Source organism: Mesocricetus auratus, unplaced genomic scaffold (genome assembly GCF_017639785.1).
Source record: "Mesocricetus auratus isolate SY011 unplaced genomic scaffold, BCM_Maur_2.0 Super-Scaffold_100006, whole genome shotgun sequence".
NCBI classification, from domain to species: Eukaryota; Metazoa; Chordata; class Mammalia; order Rodentia; family Cricetidae; genus Mesocricetus; species Mesocricetus auratus.
Window position 1 is genome coordinate 28306258 of NW_024429190.1, and position 22292 is coordinate 28328549.

Below are 22292 nucleotides of genomic sequence, written 5' to 3' on the forward strand. Positions count from 1 at the left end.
CCATGAAGTGATAGGCTATAAAAGGTAAGTGCATCTATGAGGAATCAATCATTCTAAAGCTCTTTTTGGTTATTGTTATTGTAGTATGTTTCTTTGCAAGTTCTTCACACTTAGGTTGAAATAAAGAAAATAATTAATAGAAGTATGAATTCATGGAATGAATACCGCTTACTCCAAACTCAAGTTTCTTGAACATGTTGTTACTTACATTCCTAAAGCATTTTATAGAGTCAAGTGCAAGCATGGGAATAATCATACTTATGCCATACTGAGCATTAAGTTAGTAGCCGGGAAGTAGGCCAGGTTGGCCTGGTGAGTGGTAAATGACTTTTTCAGAAGCTCTTTGACAAAATTAGACAGATCCAGGAGAATGTTCTCAGTGTATGTGTTGTTCTGGATCTGGAGGCATGACTTTGGCTCCCTGTTCTGCTTCATACATGTAATTAACCTGCAGCCAATGCTCTAGAAATGAAACTCTGACCCAAATTTGTTCTTCAAGTCAACTGATATTGTAGACTCAATATTTGTAATGTGTATCAAACTGCCTTCTAATTATTTAGAGTTATAGATGTAGGTTTCCTTCACCTTTGAACAATGATGAATGAAAAGATCCATGGCTGCTGAAGGTGTTCATAACTGAGTGTTCAGCAATAAGCAATACATTAGTATCATTCTAAGGCTATGGAAACATTCTTTAAGAGGAGAAAGAAGAATGGAGCAACAGCCAACATCAAACTAAATGAGGAGAAACTCAACGTGATCCCTCTGTAATCTGGAACAAGATAAGACTGTCCACTCTTTCCATATCTCTTCACTATTGTACTTGAAGTTCTAGCTAGAGCAATAAGACAACAAAAAGATATTAAGGGGATACAAATTGGAAAGGAAGAAGTAAAACTTTCACTGTTTGCAGATGATACGATAGTTTATACAAGTGACGCAAAAACCTCTACCAGAGCACTCCTACAGCTGATACTAACTTCAGTAAAGTGGCAGGATGCAAAATTAACTAAAAAAAAGATCAGTGGCCCTACTATATACAGATGATAAATGAACTGAGAAAAAAATCAGAGAAACATTACCCTTTACAGTAGCCACAATGAACATTAAATATCTTGGAGTAACTCTGACCAAACAAGTGAAAGACCTATATAGCAAGAACTTTGAGTCTTAAAAGAAAGAAATTAAAGAAGATACCAGAAAATGGAAAGATCTCCCATGCTCTTGGATAGGTAGGATCAACATAGTAAAAATGGCAATCTTGCCAAAAGCAATCTACAGATTCAATGCAATCCTCATCAAAATCCCAAATACAATTCTTCATAGACCTTGAAAGAACAATACTCAAACTTATATGGAAAAACAAAAAACCCATGATAGCCCACACAACCCTATATGATAAAGGAACTTCCAGAGGAATCACCATCCCTGACTTCAAGCTATATTATAGAGCTGTAGTCCTGAAAACAGCTTGATATTATCACAAAAATATACAAGTAGGCCAATGAAATTGAATTGAAAACCCGATATTAACCCACACACCTACAAACACCTGATTTTTGGTAAAGAAGCTAAAATTATAAAATGGAAAAAAGAAAGCATCTTCAACAAATGGTGCTGGCATAACTGGATGTGGACATGTAGAAGATTGCAGAGAGATCCTTATCTATGCCCGTGCACAAAACTTAAATCCAAATGGATCAAAGACCTCAACCTAAATCCATCCACACTGATCCTCTTAGAAGAGAAAGTGGGAAGTACCTTTGAATCAGTTGGCACAGGATACTGCTTCCTGAAAATAACGTCAGTAGCACAGACATTGAGATCAACAATTAATAAATGGGACCTTCTAAAACTGATAAGTTTCTGTAAGGCAAAGGACACAGTCAGCAAGAGAAAACAGCAGCCCACAGAATAGGAAAAGATCTTCCACTAACCCCACATCTTAAAGATGGCTGATTTCCAAAATATACAATGAACTCAAGAAGCTAGTCACCAAAACACCAAACAATCGAAAAGGAAGAGAGTTGGTCATGGGGGAAAAGGAAGTTGAGGGGGTGGGGGTAGAATAGGGGGAAGAGGGAATCATAGGATCGAATACAGATCAGGCACCAGAGCGACCTCGAGTGATCTAAAGGGATAACACCAATTGGCAAGCTAAGCAATAGTGGAGAGACCACCTTGAATGCCCATTCCTGATAATGAACTTGATGTCTATAACCATCCAGGAGCCTTCATCCTGTGACTGATGGAAGCAGAGGCAAACACACAATTAATCACTGAACTGAACCCAAGGAACCCAGTGACAGAGAGAGAGGAGTGATGAGCAAATTGGCAAAGAATGGGCTGGCAAAACCAGCAGAGACAGCTGATCTGAACAGGGGAGAGCTCTTGGATCCCAGACTGACAGTGAGGAGGCCAGTATGGGACTGATCTGGACCCCCCCAAATGTGAGTGTCAGCAAGAAGGCCTGGGCAACCTGTGGGGCCCTGAGCTGTGGATCAGTGTCTATCCCTGATATACAAACAGTCTTCGTGTGCCTATAGCACAAAGAGGGATGCTCTCTCAGCCTGGACTCTTAGGGGAGTGCCTGGACCCTACCCAGAGTAAAATGTCAGACTCTGATATCTGGAAGGATTTGGCAATAGGGTGGGAGGGTGGGGGGAAAGGGGAGTGCAGGAGGAGGGGAGGGAGAGGGAACTGGGATTGACATGTAAAACAAGCTATTTAAAATAAAAAAAATTGAAAAAAAAAGAAAAAAGTGAGGTGCAGAACTAAATAGCGAATTCTCAATAGAGGAATCTAATATGGCTGAAAGACACTTAGGAAAGTGCTCAACATCCTTAGCCATCAGGGAAATTCAACTCAAAACAACTCTGAGATACCATATTACACTGGCCAGAGTGGTTAAATCAAAAACACAAATGATAATCTATGCTGGAAAGGACGTGGAGAAAGAGGAACACTCCCCCCATTGCTGGTAGGAGTGAAAACTTGTACAGCCACTTTGGAAATAAGTATGACAGTTTCTCAGGAAAATGGGAATCAGTCTATATCAAGATCCAGCAATTCCTCCCTTAAGTATATACAATAAGTATATATGTTCAACTATGTCCATAGCAGTGTTGTTTGTAATATCCAGAACCTGGAAGGAACCTAGACGTCCCTCAATGGAAGAGTGGATAGAAAAAATTTAGCACATTTGCACAATGGAGTACTACTCAGTGGGAAAAAAATGGAATCTTGAAATTTGCAGGCAAGTGGATGGAATTAGAAGAAACCATCCTGAGCGAGGTAACCCAGTCACAAAAAGACAAACACGGTATGTACTCACGGCTATGTGGTTTTTAGACATAGAGCAAAGGATTTCCAGCCTACAATTCACACCACCAGAGGAGTTAGGAAACAAAGAGGACCCCAAGAGAAAAATGCATGGTCCCCCGAAGGAGTGGGGCAAAAAAACCCTGAGCAAATTGGGAACATGGTGGGGAGGAAGGAGATGAAAAGGGAGAGGGGGAGAAGTGGGGAGGAGAACAAGAAAACTGAGACAGGAGAGGAATAGAGGAGGGCAAGAAAGGAGATGCCTTGATAAGGGGAGCCAGTGCAGGTTTGGAGAGAGAAAATGGTAGGGGAACCACAGGAATGACTCCAACTAAAAATCTAGACATTAGTTAAGAGGCTGCATTTGATGCCCTTCCCCTATAATGAGGTTGATAACTACATTGGTTACTATTCCTAGAGCCTTAACTGGTAGCTGACCAAAGCAGAGACAGGCACCCACAGCTGAGCAGTAAGCCATTCACCAGGAATCCAGATATGGAGAGGGAAGAGAGATGAACAAATGAACAGAGAAGGAGATACATGCAGAAACAGCTGACCTGACCTAATGAGAGCATACAGACTCTAGTTGTAAAGTAGGGAACCAGCATTGGACCCGAATCAGGCCCTCTGAATGTGGATGCTCATTTGGAGACCAAAGCAGTGTATGCAATCTCTAACAGTGGAGCCACAAATGGACTTTTGGAGTTCATTCCCTAAGGAGGGGTACTATTGCAGCCCAGATACATAAAGGAGGGCCTGGACCATACCCCAAATCATGTGATGGATTTTGATGATACCCCATGGAGGGTCTCACTGTCCCTGGAGAGTGGGTGGGAGGTGAGTTGGGGGTCGGTGGGAAGCATGGGAGGATGGGAGGGCAAGGGAATGGGGAGATAGATATGTAAATAAGAGTGTCTCTAAAATAAAAAATAAAAGAATTTAGGAGATGGAAGACAGACAAAGGCTGAGAAAAGCTACCTTTTGGATAAGACACAGCAATTTCAATAAGAAACTGATACTTGCTGTTGCTGCTTTTACCTGATGTGCATGAGAATGGGCCATCCAATAGTTAGACATACATGGGAGCTGCTTAAAGTTTCTATATCTCATTGATGAGCTATTGGTAAGCAATATAGACTCTGTGTGAGGGGGACTAGTTTCCTTGGGTTGTCTATTCTTTGATGAGCTCCCCAGACTCCAATGAATACCTCTAAATTAGCAAAAAGATAGTCTTCATTAAACTTAGTGAGTTACAAAACAGAAGCAAAAGACACACAAAATACATAAGTCTGGGAAAGGCTTTGTAAGAAGGCAGGAAGAGAATAGGCATAGGAGCAAGGTAAGAGAAAATTTTAAGGCCTTGAACTTACTATGTAGTTCAGAATGACCTTGAACTACAGAGTCTTCTGCCTATAAGTTACAGGTTTGCAAATAGCATGCCCAGCTACAAATGGAATGTTCTTAAAAGATCTTTTGTACATCAAATAAAAAATCTGTTATAAAATGTTATCTAATTATTATTCTCCAATATTAAAGCACTCATCATATAAGATCCTTTTTGCATATATCCAGTGTAAAAAGAAAGTGACCTAAGATGATATCAACCAGTAGTGCACAGTTGACATACTTCCCTATTTGCTCTTAGTCTTATTACCTACTTTTTTTTTTGCTGGAAGACAACTGAAACAAAAAGGAAATTAATATAGATAATGCAAACTTCCACTCATGACTTATACATGATCATTTGTTTGTTGCATTGTGCAAAACTTGATTATGCATGGCGCACAAATAAGACACGTGTGCAAAAGATTAGAGATTCCATGTGAGAACTTCTTGCATGAATGAGAACAAACTGAAATCTCCTTCCTTAGGAACACTGGTCATTGAACTTCACATTCAACTCATGCATATATCTACACAGATTTTGATTAGAAGTGACTTCATAGCTAGTAATCTAAGTGTCCCTTAACATATGAAACCAGGACTTTCTGTTGGAAATGATCAAGGAGTCAGTATGAAGCAGACAGATCTCTCTCCTCTACTACCACTCCTTTGGCTGCCATGGCAACACATCTTCCTGAATCACTGTGGCATCACTTGGCTATTCTTTCTTCATTCATACAAAGTGGCATATAAACAATAAAATTAAACAGCATAATGGATTTTCATTTTATCTTTAATTATAATTTTAGAATTTTATGCTTTTAATTCAGCTAATCAGACAAATGTTCTGTATCCTCTTGGCAATCAAAAGTCCATGTCAACCTCTACATTTTGTCTTTTGCTAAAAATGTAGTCTCTGCTTGACATGACTACGAATTATTCAACACTTTACATTTTTAAATAAATTATCTTAATGTGCTTTAAATACTAAAGAATTCAAATTTCCTGGGTCCTATCAATATTACTGGACCTTTGAGCACTTTTTAAGTGTATAGTCTACAAAGCCTAAGAAGTTCTGAACCTTTAATAATTATAATAACAGAATAAAGATCTGTTGCTCTTTTGTGTAAGAGAAGACTGGGTTTTAGAACAATGAGACAATTTGTCGAATACTAAACATCTCATGAATAATAGAGCAAGGATTCAAACCTGGAGCAGGGAACATGCCTCAGTGGGAAGGGCAAATGCCCTTAAGTCTGAGGACCTCAAAACTCGCCTGGTAAAAAGAGGGAACCAGTCCTCACCATAGACCTCTGACCTTCATAGGAACTACCTGGCATATGTGTGGGCATACACAGACCAAATTAAACCCACTGCATTAAACCAGTGACTCTGCTGTTAATGAGAGAGAAAATTTGGTTTAATCTGAAGACAAAAATGTGTGTGAGAGCCATAGATCCAATGTATGCCTCAAATAGTCATTCAGATATCATTCTTAGCAATAGCTGTAGTTCGTACACTTATTATAGTAAAAACGATTGCTTTGAAATTTTTTCATATTTTTTAAATTTTAAATAGCTTGTTTTACATGTCAATCCCAGTTCCCTCTCCCTCCCCTCCTCCTGCACCCCCACTCCATCTCCCCCATCCTCCCACCCTATTGCCAATTCCTTCCACATAGGGGATATCTAGAGTCTATCATTTCATTCAGGGTAGGGTCCAGGCACTTCCCTAAGAGTCCAGGCAGAGAGAGCAACCCTCTTTGTGTTATGGACACACGATGTCTGTTAGTATTCGAGGGATAAACACTGATCCACTGCTCAGGACCCCATAGGTAGCCCAGGCCTCCACATTGACTCTCACATTCGGGGGGTCTGGATCAGTCCCATGCTGGCCTCCCAGCTGTCGGTCTGGGGTCCAAGAACTCTCTCCTGTTCAGATCAGCTGTCTCTGCTGGTTTTGCCAGCCCATTCTTTTCCAATTTGCTCTTCTTTGCTCCTCTCTCTCTGTCGCTGGGTTCCTTGGGTTCTGTTTAGTATTTAACTGTGGGTGTTTGCCTCTGCTTCCATCAGTCACTGGATGAAGGCTCCAGGATGGTTATAGACATCAAGTTCACTATCAGGAATAGGCATTCGAGGTGGTCCCTACACTATTGCTTAGCTTGCCATTTGGTTTCATCCGTTTAGATCACTAGAGGTCACAATGGTGCCTGATCTGTCTTCTAACCTATGATTCCCTCTTCCCCCTATCCTACCCCCCCCCCAGTCGACCTTCCTGTTCCTCTATGTCCTACTCTCTCTTCCACTTCTCCCCCTCTCTATTTCCCAGGTCCCCCTCCCACCCACCCCTCGCCGTGTTCCCCATCTGTTGAGAGGATCTTGCCTCATTTCTCTTCTCTTGGCATGCTTTGAAATTTTTAAGATGTACTGTTGCTGAAGTTAAGCACAATCTTTTTGGTATAATGAACTGAAACGTTTAGTCTTCATCTCACTTCCTGATGGTTTTCTCCAGTTACTCAATGCTAAGCCTAAAGTTATGACGAGCCATTTGCTATGTAGGCTTGAGGCTCGCAGTGCTTACTTTCCCCAGGCAACAGAGTTGTGACTGTTCCTATCCTAAAGTGCTTAGTTTCTCCTATGGAAGTAAGCACTTTTGATTAATTTAAACACCAATTTTCTTGCCCTTTGAAAGAAAAATAGATCTATTGTGGAGTAATTTGTAATGACAGAAGAGGGTCCAGCAGAATGTAAAGTAAAAGAAGGTTTAGAAATTCGTTTACTTCCATTAAGAACATATTTAAATATTTGTTCTTATCAAGGAGAAGTAGACAGGAGACAATAAGAATGGAAGTTTAAATTAACCCTTCACGAAGAAATCTAATTTCATTCTTTCTTACCATAGTTAACTATGGAGGTAGACCTTACCTAAATTCAGAAGGCTTAAGAAGTAAAGGAAGGGAATGATAGGGATTTTTAGTCTCTTCCCTAAAGCCTGTGTATTCCTGGGGATTTCTTCAGTCCACTGTTGGGGGTCTCAGAATTCATATTTTGTTGGACACTCCAGCTGTGTTCTAAGCCATGCATGGCTTTTCAGAATTCATGTTCTGCTGCCTATACCAGGAATCTTTCTGTGAGTCATGCTGCAACACAAAGTATAAGTTTCACAGTGTAAAATCTGGTGCCGTGAGGAAATGCTACAACCAATATCATTTGTAACAAAACGAGTGTGTTCTGAGTGCTCAACTGATTAGAGGCTTGCTATCATTCAAGGTCTCAGACTATTTATATCCATTGGACACATTTCCCTCCATTGCTGGACTGGGATTAAATTTCTTCTAAGAGGGTGACATGTCTTCTGTAAGGAACTTACAACAGAGTTCAAAATTTCCCCTACCAATCTGTCATATTCAGGTGCCATTGGCATGTAGTAGGATGAGGACATCCATGCCATGGAAAATTTCTCTAACAGTCTTAGAAAGTCATTGACAGGAGCAGCCCTCATTACTGGTAAATTTGAGTATTTAAGATATATTAGCTAGGCAAGTCAGCCCTAGAATATCTTTGCTGATTTTTGCACATTTTTCTTGCTTAAATTCTATAAAATATTAATCTGTACACTAGTTTTATTGTGGACTCGTTACAGGAAGGACAACAACACTGAGGTTCAATTACTCTGTAAGCATTAAACATTAGTCTGATATCTTGCTCTTGCAATATTTTATTGAGGTATATTTTCAAAGAGAGTGCTAGCTATGTAACTGCTCTTATTGTGAAGCAACAGTCTGACTGATTCCCTTTGGGTCTCTTTAAGCGTTCACAGCAGGGAAAAGGAGTTAATCTTCATGTTTTAGTCAAATGATGTTTAGAAGCCTGAACTAATTTTACCTTCAATGAGCTGGTGGTGTTCAAGAGGCTGGAAACAGTAAGGACAGATGGATCATTTGTTAATTCATTCAGGTGAGTCCATCTTCTCATTGTTTTATCATTAACCATCTTCCCTTGTAATTCGTATAAATCAAGAATCACATCATCAGTTTACATCACTGCTACTAAATTGTTGATATTCTCTTGTTTATTCATTATAGGATCTCTGCAGACAGATCCTTCATGACTACAAATTGGCTGAAATATAAAGTCACATGTCTTTAATTGTGTACAATATGTATTAGATTCTAGAACTCAACTTGAAATGTACTATCCTGATTTTGTGACCATGAGGTACCTTAATCCATAGCTTTACTCATCAGTGATTTAGAATAAAGTCTCTATATTACAGGAAATATAGAAAACATAGAAACATTCCAGTTTCTAAAAGTTCCAGTTTGATACCAGTTCTGGCATTGGGAAGCATATAATCTAGACTTATTACTAATATCTTTGATCAAATTGCATAGTTTATAATAATGGATCAATAAAATATCCACTGACCTTTAAAATATGACAAAACTGATTCCAGGACAAGTAACAATACAAATTCACAAAATCAGCAAAATCATATATTGATTTTGACAAGTATTTCATGATGCTTAGTATTTTGTCACCAATAACTACAAAAAGAAGGGACAATTTAGCACTGGATATAAAATTTGAGTAGTAACATGAAGCATTAGTGAGGGCTGTATATATAATAAGCTGAAGATGTTTAATATAGAAATCTTTGCTGGGACTTAAAGTTCTCTAAATAATGATGGTATGATGTTAGTATATATACTTTATGAATGTGAAGCAAGGTTCAGAGTGCTTTAGTGATTTTTTTCCTGGACCCATAGGAAGCATGCTTCATGACCGTAGTGTAATCTCTGTTGTTATTGTCAAGTCCTAAAGTTTGTTAAACTTATTGTTGTCCTACCATTATTCAAATATTTTCTAAGATTCACAAAGGACTCTGGGTAACTCATTAGTTTATCTTAACGTAGAACATGGAGATTGAAGGAACTTTTGTATCTCCTTGATTTGAACACCTAAGATTCTTGATTCCAGACCTATCACATTAGCAAGATGCCCCATTCCCTAACTTGAGATGCACATGGATATTAGGGAAGATTTCTTCTTAGTGATACATACATGAGGAAAGCAACTTCAGCGAGGAAAGATTAACTTTGGGTTGTGGCTTGAGAGTTTTCACCTAATAGTTTACTGCCTCTGTTTTTTTTTCTTTATTTTATTTTCTAGTTTAAATTTAGACAAGAAACAAGGTTGCTTCACTGTTTTTAAGGGTCTATGTTAAGGTAGAAGATTGTAACAAAGGAGGAAAGTCACCTTTTGAAAGCCAGGGAGTAGAGAGTATTAGAAGAATGGGACCATGGCAAGGAATAATCCCCAAAAGCATGTCTCTGAAGGTAGACCCAGCCACCAAACTTCCATCAGTAATACCATCAAGTCCTGAATTCATCATTGGATTTAGCAGTCATTAGGTCACGGCCCTCCTAATCCAAGCACTCCATAATGGCTAAATATACCAGCTAGGGACCTACTTTTTAGAACACAACATTCTTTGGGTGACGTTTCATATCCAAACAGTAACATGGGTGTACACTTAAAAAGAGACATTATCCTGTCCCATGCTGTTTAAGTCTTAGAAAACATTTATGTGAATATGCAAAGCAATGATTTCACAGCAACAATTGTCCTAGAGATCTACAAATCTAGAGATCTACAGAATCTAAACTAATTTGTACAAAATCGACATCTTTTAAAAATTGAGTAATCTAATTCTTTCTCATTGCCAGGATTGATAGTTTAGATTTCATGTTTGAAAAAGAGTTATTTTGATAAACTGGTGAGTTCATATCCAATAAAAAACTCTCCTTATGCCAAAAAAACAGGTGAATTCTTGTGATCACTTTATAAAAAAACACACTTTATATAAATATCAAGGCAGCTAAAGCAATTTATTTTCTTGTCCCACTAAAAACTATTCTTGTAAGATTCTAACCTAAAAACATAATACCAAATACATAAGCAACATCATATGCAAAGATTTTATTACATAATTTTTCAAATACTGATAAAACTATAGAGTATTATAAAATATAACATAAATATTAAATACTTATGAAGACTTAATAATCTAATACAGAAATATTGATGCTCTAGTATTGAGTTTAAAGTTATATAAAAAGTTATGAGAGCCTGAGAATGATTAGGTTTACAGGATAAACAAGGACAGCTCTACTAGTGTATGCCAAATCTATCCTATCTCTTATTTTTTGTACCACATGCCAGATAAGAATTGCTTCCTATATAAGTAAGTAAAAAACAACTTTAAAAAGTGTTTCATGGTGCATGGACATTTTGTGATTTTTCTAATTAAGCATCCATAAATCTTTCTATAGTAGTCATTTGTTCATATTTTGTCAATACTGCCTTTGTCCAGTATCAAGGCTATATTACCCACAAAACTAATACACTTAATATGAGAAAACTGAACACTAAATCCTTTCTAATAAGGTTCAACAGATAAAGGACTTCACTAAGCCAGGAGTCTTGTTAGAGCTTCAGAGGGTTTGGTCTTTCAGAATTAGGTCTTTCAGATCCATCGACTAACACAATGGTTGTTAATTGTGGTACTTGGACAAGGAGTACCAACCAAAGAAATCATCAGCAATGTAAGGACTCAGACCCAGACATGTACTCACTGAATTAGAAGCTAAGAGTGGAACATGGGAATCTGTGATTTCATAGGCTATAGGATTCGTGCTCTGGACCTAGGAATTTAAACAGCTCTTGTTATCTAACATAATTATAAGAGACGTGTTCATGAGGTCCTGTTCATAGGTGACACACAGAGCTCAGTGTTTTGCTTACAGTTTTGCATTCCCTGCAACATCTTGGAGGCAAGGCATGATCATCACCATTTTAAAGAGAAAGGAATTAGAATTCAATCAAGAAATTAGTAATTTTCATAGAGTTACTGAATTGGGTTTAAAAAGAAAACCTACAGACCTCCCTGCCCTCACTTTCTTCTTATCCTCTTTGAAATGGACAAGCAGCGGCTAACCTGGCCAGCTCATGTTGGGTTCTCATGGGAAATAGTGACAGTGCATAGGTTATGAACATCAGAGTCCATTTGTCTATCTGTATGACTGATCCAGATTAAAACAAGGCCACTCTGAAATCACATCTGAAAAGAGGTAAAAACAAATCCTTTCAATCAGAAAATGACTGTTCTTATAACAAATAACCATCTATTCTAAAACTACTAATGATAGCTTTCTCTTTTGTCAGCTTTTCTTAACTTTTGGATGAGATTAAGATGACATGTGAGATGACCTCTGTCTTCCTAGCAACATACACTATAGACCAATGCCCTGAATCCTTAAACCCTCTTCAAAAGTACTCACCATAGACTCCAAAAACACTGATATTTTTGATACCCTTTTTATGAGATGCTCTATAGTTCCTGTGTAGAGCAGTATGTCTCCCACCAGAGAGCAATGACTGCAATGTATTCAGCCACAGGTATGCTTTTCTGATGCTGTGTCTACTGCTGCAAGAGACTTAGAGATAGAAATGCTTGTTCCATGCATTTACCATCACCACACAGTAACGGCTGAAGCTCTTCTCCAGATGATGGTATGGGGAATAAATTCTAAAAATGAGTAAATTGGTATCATAGCCCCATGGAATATCAGCCTGAAGCACTTTGACGAGTCCCTAGAAGATATCGGGTGTTTAACTTGTTCCACAGACATATTAATTGTTCATGCCAAACGTGACCATCAAAAGACGGCTTAGGAAGCTGCATTTTATAAAAAAATTATAACTGCTATTTCTAACTTTAGCATCAGTTTTCTGCTACCTGTCAAAATCTTTGATATTTTAGTCCCAAAGTTTCCAATATACCACCTTCATTCATAAACCCCCATCCATGAAATCTAGCAAACAGAAGGGAACCAGATGATTCTTGTAATTTTCTAGAAGATTTGTTTATTGTACAGCATGATACTTTTCCATCGTGCAAAAGTTCTTTATGAGCCATTTTGTCTCTGAGCAATTTGAAATCTTCTTGAGGACATGAAAATATCCTGCTGTCTTCAATTTCCTTTCACACAGTAGGTGCTTCATGCATGTACAATAAACTGCAGCTATAAATTTAAAATGCTTTCCCAGCTACAGAACGGGATGGACTGCTTTCCCATCCAAACCAAAGTCCTTCTGAGTCAGGCATCTGCAGCTCACAGCCAGATATTTCAGCTTAAATTTCTTCCTAGGGTTATAGGTTCTAATATATCAGAGAATTTGGTATGAAAGGAATTTTGCTATGAAATCAGAAAAATAAGTCATCAAAATTGTTATCAGGTAATGAACAATCTTAAGGGTACCATGGACACTTTAAAGTGTCATTGCAGGTCTTGAATTCCACTCTTAGTGCATAAAGCAAATTATATTCCTGTTATTAGCGCGCGCACGCGTGTGTGTGTGTGTGTGTGTGTGTGTGTGTGTGTGTAGCAGTGCTAAACATCATGGATGATCAAAACCAAGGAGAAATAAAACTGTGTCTTCTCTTCACACATTCTTGTTGTTGTTCCAGGAACCACATATGGTGCACCGGGTCCCTGTGTTTCTACAGCACTGTTATGTCACCCATTGCCTTATATATAGTACTTACATAAGCACTTTTTGCATATAAATTAGGTATGTCTCTATTTATCAATAACAAGACCGCTTAAAGGAACCTGTATTTTGTCCATCTCTGAATGTTTATGAATTTTCCATTTGGATATAGTTACAATCTTCATAGAATTGCTTGCTTGGATTATATTAGCCCATATACACACACACACACAATACACACACACATACACACACACAAACACACACATATATATATGTATATATATTCAATTTGTCTACCCAGTCTCCATTTTCAGGTAAGAGTTTATTAAGATGAGTAGTCATCTAGTTATCTTCTATTCATTTTAACATCCTGGGTATAAAGAGAATACATATTTCAAAAAAATTTAAAAATACTGAATGATACCATTTCTGAGATACAATGTCCAAATATGAGTCATTATTGAAACTGGCTGAGGCATATATGGTTGATTATATGGTGTTTTTCTATACTTGGTTATAAAAATATTTCTCAAGCATGCAGAACAATCAAAGATCCTGAAAAATGATAGATACTATCAATTTTTTCAGTTCCTCCACAATGGAACTCCTCTACCAAGAACTATGTGTTGTGTCTTCCACATTCTCATATCATAAATAGGATATTTAAAGCCATGTTTCCTTGACATTAAAGAAGTGCTACTGCAGGCAGCAGATAGTGTCTTAATTGGGAATTTCTGCTGAAACTGTAAATTGTCTGATGGCTCTGAGTATGTTGTTGTGGGAAAATTCTGTGGTCTTTTATCTTTTTCATGTGAATTATAATTTGTTTAGCTATTTTCTCTGTTCTGAACAGCTTTTTACCTACTCTCTGGATAATCTATATTAAATATTTGTTATTCTTAGTAATTTCTTCACAGTTGAAGCATTAGAGTCCATGGCTCTTACATGTTTGGGAATAAGTTCAACTGGAACTAATGCTGGATGACCTGATCAGCCACGGTTCTGTGTGGTATAAATTTTCCCTTCCTGTATCCATGTAAACCACTCATTGTCAGGGCTTAAGAATCTAGCCGTGAATAAGAGAGGGGGGAGAAGAGTAAGAGAGAGTAGGTTATTGGGCAACAGGAAGGTTGAGTGGGGGGGTAGAAGAGGGGGAAGAGGGAATCATAGGTTAGAAGACAGATCTGGCACCAGTGAGACCTCTAGTGATCTAAAGGGATGACACCAACTGGCAAGCTAAGCAATAGTGAAGAGACCACCCTGAATGCCCATTCTTAATAATAAACTTGATGTCTATAAAAATCCTGGAGCCTTCATCCAGTGACTGATGGAAGCAGAGGCAAACACCCACAGTTAAACACTGAACTGAACCCAAGGAACCCAGTGACAGAGAGAGAGGAGCGATGAGCAAATTGGCAAAGAATGGGCTGGCAAAACCAGCAGAGACAGCTGATCTGAACAGGGGAGAGTTCTTGGACCCCAGACCAACAGCTGGGAGGCCATCATGGGACTGATCCAGACCCCCCCTGAATGTGAAAGTCAGTGAGGAGGCCTGGGCAACCTATGGGGCGCTGGGCAGTGGATCAGTGCTTATCCCTGGCATACAAACAGACTTCGTGTGTCCATAACACAAAGAGGGATGCTCTCTCAGCCTGGTCTCTCAGGGGAGTGCCTGGACCCTGCCCTGAGTAAAATGACAGACTCTAGATATCCCCTATGTGGAAGAAAGTGGCCATAGGGTGGGAGGCTGGGGGGGATGGTTGGGGAGTGCAGGAGGAGGGGAGGGAGAGGGAACTGGGATTGATATGTGAAACAAGTTATTTAAAATTAAAATAATAATAAAAATAAAAAAGAATCGAGCTTTAGCTCTTTCTTCAAACTGGAGTTCTTTTCCCTTGTTTTGTAACCTGAGAAATTTATCTTCCACTTTGAGGTGCTGTGCAGTAGCTCTTTTTTTTTTCTAAGAAACCCTCCCATAGACCTGTTTTTAGAGACTTCTCACCTTAGTGTTGCCTCCAAGCAGCACTGCTTAGGTTTATGCTCAGAATGTTATCTCTTTTATCTTCTTTGATAATGATTTTTGTTACTACAACGTGAAGTCTCTCAGGATATCTTCCATTAATCCTCATTTTCAGAATGTCATCATCTCAATTAGAACCCAACAGAGGACATTCAACACTCATATACAGAATGCAATATGACATTGATGACATTCTACAAGTAAGAAATGTCATCAATCTCATCTTTTCCCTACTTCTTTCTTAATGAGTGACTTTGTATAAAGCCTCAATAATAATATTAATACTCAGTTATTCATTTTCTATTACTATTTTATGTGTATAGGTGCTTTGCATGCAAGTATATCTGTGCACCACTTGCATGGCTGGTGTTCTGGGAGGTTAGAAAAAGGTGTTAGGGTTTCAGACAGTTGTGAACTATTAGGTAGGTAATGAAAATCAAATCTTAGTACCCGAAAGAGCTTTTGGTTTTCATAACAGCAGAGACATCTCTGCATCCTTCATTACTCATTTTTATTTTTCATTTACAATCAACTTTGATTCTTAAATATTGCATTTAAATGAAAGGTTGTTAGTTTAAATTTGTCAACTGGAAAAATATGTTAAAATGGAGAATAGTGTCTCTCACATTTGTTTCTATGGCTGACTTTTTCAAATTCGGCATATTGCAAGCCGTTTTATTGGTGTTTGTAATCTACATTGGCATAGACATTGTCTTTTTTTGTTTCTTTGGTTTGGTTTTTGAGACAGGGTTTTTCCATGAAGTCCTGACTGTCCTTGAAATTGCCATGTAGAACAAGCTGGCCTTGAATTCACAGAAATCTGCCTGCATCTGCCTTCTGAGTGCTGAGGTTAATGGCATTAGCCACAATATATGGCTCTGATCTACTTTTTTAAACATTTTTTTCTGGTCTGCTTTTTATTGCTTGCAGGTACGGAGGATGAATGTTATGTCTCAGAGCTTGAATTTTAAGTACTGTTTTGTTGATACTCAACTTGGCTGTTAATTATAGAGCCTGGTTAGTTTTATCTCTGCTGGGAAATTATCATATTCTGAGAAAGTGTATATAGAAAGTCTCTGCTGCAGCTATCATATTCTTCCCAAGTCTCATCATCAGTAGACTCTCCATGGACTTACCATTCATATCATTAGGTTGTTGTCTTAATCTGTAATGAGGTTCAGGAATTAGCATGTTTAGGGTCCATACTTAGGTTGGTGTCCAAGCCTTGTATTAATGAGTTGGTTATTGCATGACCTTATTTTCCATGAGTACATTTCTTCATGATTGTTTAATAGGTCTTAGGAGCCAATTCTAGACAAAAAAAATCTCTCTCGGTGTTTCATTTATTCTCTTTATGTATATTAATGAAGTCAGTGAAAAAACAGAAGTTGTGATAAGAAAACATTCTATAGAACTCAATAGTATTTGACTTGGGTCTTTTGGCTTCTAGGTGATTTGGTTTTTTATAACTATAACTATAACTGTAACTATAACTATATATGTATATGTGTGTGTGTATATATTATGAAATTTATTCACATCAAATGACTGGCTCTTAAGTTATATATGGTGGCATAAGTATATAATATTTATTCATTTAACACAGATTTATCTTAAATTACTCTACATTTATAAATATGTAAAGTAGATATATCTGTATGGGGACATAGAGAGACTCAAGTATATGTATAATGATAACTTGGATATCAACCTCAAGGATGACATGTCAAATCAATTCAAAATTCATTGACTCTATTATGCAGTAATTCATTTTACAATTTATTACTATACATTTGAAGCTCATACTTGAAGTATCAATTCCCACACTTAGTTTAATTGACTTAAATCTGAGTTATCGCCATGGATCTTTGCAAGGGTTGGCGGCGGAGCTCGAACACACCACAAGTGGTAGGTACCAAGCAGAAAGCACTGTTGAAATAACTGCTGAGCCAAAACCAGTCCTCGCCATGGATCTTCAGCTTGAGGCTTTTACTTGTAAGCTTTCTATAATATGATCACTAATGATAGAAAAACTACTTAATGTAGCACAGTTCTGGGAAAGTTGACATCTCTCAAATATATCCATGGTTGTTCTAGATTTTTGCACCCATCTCTAAAGCAAGCTCCCTTGACCACAATACACTAAATCTGAGAACACTGCATCCAGAGAACAATAGAAGACTAATTTGATATCAATACATATTATTGTGATTGTGGAAATTGAATTTATTCAATTTGTAGTTACACAGAATAGCATTTTAGCACATTGAGATAGAATCTCAAGAGAATTAAAGATTTTGTTTAACATACTTAGAAGTTTACTTATGTGTTGCTTTTCAGTTATGAGTTAAGTGGAATCGCTGTGTGAAACAGGAACAAATGAACTTCTTGGGTATTATTTAATCTCATTACAATACCATTTTCATAATATATAAGTAGAATTTGTCATATACTGGGTATACTTTCAAAATATGAAAATTTCCCAAGAACTTTGCATGGATCTTGACTTAACAACATTACACATTATGGAACCTATTTTGTAGGGGAGAAAAGGACACTGAAATTATAACATACCGATAAATATTAATATATGATGAGAAACAGCATATGCACCTGATGTAATTGTTTATGATGTCATTTTAGCTTTTGTTCTTGAAGTTAGAATGATTATGATAAGTGTGAAGAATTAAATATTTCCATGTCCCTAGTCATATACTATGTAAGAGGTAATTGTTCATAGCTCAGCACACATGTAACTAGAATAAACGTGAACAAGGATCCCAGAGTCTGAATTCTTTCAGCTGAGAAGAAAAAAATGAGAGTTTGAATACAGAATTGGCATTAGGTAACTTAAAAACTTCCAAAGCCTGTTAGTTCAGTAGAAAACTACCTCATATTTCTGTACATTCACATGTGTGTGCTTGTATAACTGTATGTATATATCAATATGTTCATATATATGTATATATAGAGAGATGCACATATAGATGTACATTCAAATAATTAAAGCCAAGTTAACTTTTTTCTTTAAAAAGTTATTGTTCAAATAATAAAAATGATTTTTATAGTAAAGGTGAGATTTTTATCAGACAGATAAAATATCAGAGGCATCATTGCTGTCCTTGTGTACACAGGTTCCCTGGTCAGGAGACAAATGATTAACATGGCTCATTGGAGATTGTAAATGAAACACTTGCAAATTAAGTGTTCAAAGCACATTTTTGCTGGCACCCCTTAACTCCATTTTACACCGTTTCATATCATAATCATCAGCCCAGCTCTACCTCAGCAACTCCTAACTAGTCTCTCTCTCTCTGTCTCTCTCTTTGTCTCTCTCTCTCTGTCTCTGTCTCTCTCTCTGTCTCTGTCTCTCTCTCTCTCTCTCTCTCTCTCTCTCACACACACACACACACACACACACACACACACAGAGCATTTCCCTCACAATTCAAGACTCTTCCAGAGGGAGGGACCACCAGTGACCACAGGGTGTGGTATCCAAATGAACTTGAAAACCAAGAGCAAGCACTCAGGATGGCACATTTAACCCATAAATCATCCTAAACCCAAATCATTGGTTTTAAGTAGAATGAGAAGGCTAAAAAACCATTCCCTCCCAGTATCAGTTATCCAGGTAAACAGAAACGAACTGTCCAGGCACTAGGCTCCTCTCTATGTCAAGCATGCATATTCTAAAACTTTTACTTTGGGCATTAAGCCTTTGCAACTTCTGCAGCATCTGTATCCAGTTAGGAACTAGATCTGACCAAGCGCATAGACTGGGAGCGACCACTTTACCTTCTGAAAAATCAATCAGTCCCAGCAAATGAAGCAGCTTCAGAGATGCACATATAATCACAACAATACCCACTGTTTGCAGTCCTTCCGACTCCCACTCTAGAGTCAGCATCCTCTAAGCTCTCAGAGCATCCCAGCCTCCAGACCCCTTTGGAGTGGAGGGAGTTAATTAGAGAATCCGAGCAATGTCTGGCTTGGAACAAAGACTTGCAAGGGGGAAAGTGAGCAGCGGCTTTTCACAGATGCACAGTGCCAAGCAGGCGGCCCCCCGGGGTGAGGACAGACCTGGGCTAAAGTCCAGTCTCTCATGCTGATGCTTGCATTTGCTTGGAGGGGCTCAGTTCAGTCACAGCGCATCCAGGCTCCAGACCCTGCGCTGCAGCAGGCAGGTGGGTGTTCTGAGTTCAGAGCTGAGGGAGAAACATCTGTTGGAGAACCTAGACTCTGCAGGGTCCGCGGAGAAGGGACATCCCCAAGAAACTTGCACCGGAGAGCTATAGCTCCAAGCACTGATGATACCAGGCTGGACAAGGCTGTGTGAGCTAGTTTGCTGCCTGAGAAGCACAAGTGTCCCTTTTCTGATACAGCAGCTGCTTTCGCTTCCCAGAGCTTCCTCTGGGAGAAAGCTCAACCTGCTCTTTGGACGGAGGGGGTGGAGGGGCAGTTCTAGTGAGTGGTTGGTGTCACAGTCCGTGTGACTGCCTTCTTTTTTTGTGGGGAAGAGTATAATATGGAAACAATCCTGTGAGTACACAGCTAAGATCAACCAACCCATGCTCAACTCTGTCACTCTCCAGCTAAGTCCCTAAGCACACTATAGCAAGATCCACTGAGTCCTCAGGTTTACACAACAGGGATGGAGGGCAGGGCAGAGCAGACCACTTAAGGGTTAAATTCATTAACTGCTTCCTGAAATCTAGCCTCAGTTTCTGACAGGCAATGTTTCACAAACTTCCTTGATGATAAAAATCATGGTGCTTGCTTAAAAGGAAAAAAACTACTCTTGTTAAGAGTTTGCTTCACTTGGGGCCTCTGACAGTGGAACCAGTATTTATCCACAGAGCAGGAACGGGCTTTAGAACCCCATTCCCCATGGAGGGATACTCTACACAGGGAGGGCATAGGTCCTGCCCCAAATAATGTAACTGACTTTGATGATCCCTCATGGGAAGCTTCACCCTCCATGGGGGAGTGGGATGGGGGATGGGATGGGGGGTTGGTGGTGGAGAATGGGAAGATGGAAGGGAGAGGGAACTGGAATTGGTATATAAAATAAGATTGTTTTTAATTTGAATAAAATGTATGGAGATTCCTCAGAAAAATGGGAATCAGCCTACCACAAGACCCAATAATTCTACTCTTAGGAATATATCCAAAAGACGATCATTCATACAACAAGGACATCTATTCCACTATGTTCATAGCAGCATTATTTGTAATATCCAGAACCTGGAAGCAACTTAGATGCCCCTCAACTGAAGAGTGGATAGAGAAAATGTGGTACATTTACACAACGGAGTACTATTCAGCAGAAAAACAATGGAATCTTAGAAATTTGCAGGCAAATTGATGACACTAGAAGAAACCTTCCTGAGTGAGGTAACCCAGTCACAAAAAGACAAACATGGTATATACTCACTCATATATAGATTTTAGATATGAATCAGGGGAGTGCCAGCATACAATTCTATTGCCAGAGAGTCTGGGAAACAACCTTCAACCAATGACTGATGGAAGCAGAGGCAGACAGCCACAGCTAAACACTGAGCTGAACTCAAGGACCCCAGAGACAGAGAGCGAGGACTGATGAGCATAGGGGTCAGGACTGGGCTTGTTTAACCCCCCAGAAACAGCTGACCTGAACAATGGGGAGCTCTTGAACCCCAGACTGATGCCTGGGAATCCAGCATGGGACTGATCAAGACCCCCTGAATGTGGGTGTCAGTTTGGAGGCCTAGGCAATCTATGGTGCCTTGGGTAGTAGATCAGTATTTATCCCTGGCATACAAATGGACTTTAGGTGCCCATCCCACAATAAGAGATGCTTTCTCAGCCTGGACTCTTGGAGGAGGGTCTAGGCCCTGCCCTGGATGAAATGACAGACTATGGACACCCCTCCATGCCGGGCCTCATCCTCCCTGGGGAAAGGAGTGGGGATTGAGGGGAGGGGGAGTGGGGGCTGGGGGGGAGGGCATGGAAGGAGGGGAGGGAAAGGGAGAGGGACTTGGGATTGATATGTGAGGCAACCTTGTTTCTAATTTAAATTAAAATTTTTAAATTAAAAACGTATGGAAAACAAAAGAACCCGCTTCAGAATACATCAAATTGTTCTGTGACTCAAGTGATCCTGATTGACGGGAAATCTGGGTCTGCCTTACCCCAAGGATCTCATCACTATCTTGTTGCAAGCCACTCTAAGCCAAGAGGTAACGTGGAAAGAATGTACAGGACTCTGGTCATGCCAGGACCACACTGAATTGATCACTTAGTTGCTTTTCTCTTCACTGCCTAATTCCAGGCCAGCAATGCTGGTAGCATTGCAAGGAGAATCAAGATAGTGGACACCTATAGCTCACTGGGATCCACAAGGGCTTCGGAGCCATATCGCAGACCCCTAACGAACTTACTTAGTGCTCTTATGTTCTGTGAGCTTCCACAAGACACTCAACTTGTTTATAAATATTTTACACTCTTTAATTTGATATCAGGATACTTCAATTAAAGCTCTGATTTAAAGGGAATTATAGATAGTAAATCTGGCTCTAATAACAGCTAACATTTTCTTTTTTTTGTTTGTTTGTTTTGTTTTGCTTTTTGAGACAGGGTTTCTCTGTAGCTTTGGAGCCTCTTCTGGATCTTGATCTGTAGACCAGACTGGACTTGAACTCAGAAAGATCTGCTTGCTTCTGCATCCAGAGTGCTGGAATTAAAGGAGTGTGTATGTTGCCACCACCACCTGGCTGACAGTTAACATTAACTAAGCACTTAATATGGGCACAACTGTATTGCAAAGTAACAAGAATTAAATTACTTCCCAGTGAGGTAGATTGTATGATCATCTTTATTTTATAGGCTAAAAAACTGAAGTTGACATGCTTGCTAAGTTGTAAGCACAATGCCTGGAAAACAATAGGTATCCATGCAATTACTGCTTAGGGTTTATCCGGTTGTCACTATCAGATTTGAATGGCACCCTATTGCTAAAATGATAA

General features: G+C 39.0%; 1 protein-coding gene across 5 annotated transcripts in view; it reads right to left on the reverse strand.

Moving 5' to 3' along the window:
- The window catches only part of Kcnip4 (potassium voltage-gated channel interacting protein 4), a 1120502-nt gene that overhangs the window by 201388 nt on the left and 896822 nt on the right, over window positions 1-22292 (reverse strand). The window contains exon 1 of one of the 5 annotated variants that reach the window (XM_040746570.1): window positions 19081-19344. The exons of the other annotated variants lie outside the window; for them this stretch is intronic. Coding sequence (XP_040602504.1) covers window positions 19081-19192 — 112 coding nt within the window. The 5' untranslated portion in view covers window positions 19193-19344. Of the gene's footprint in view, window positions 1-19080; window positions 19345-22292 lie in introns of those variants that run through there. 5 annotated transcript variants of the gene reach the window in all.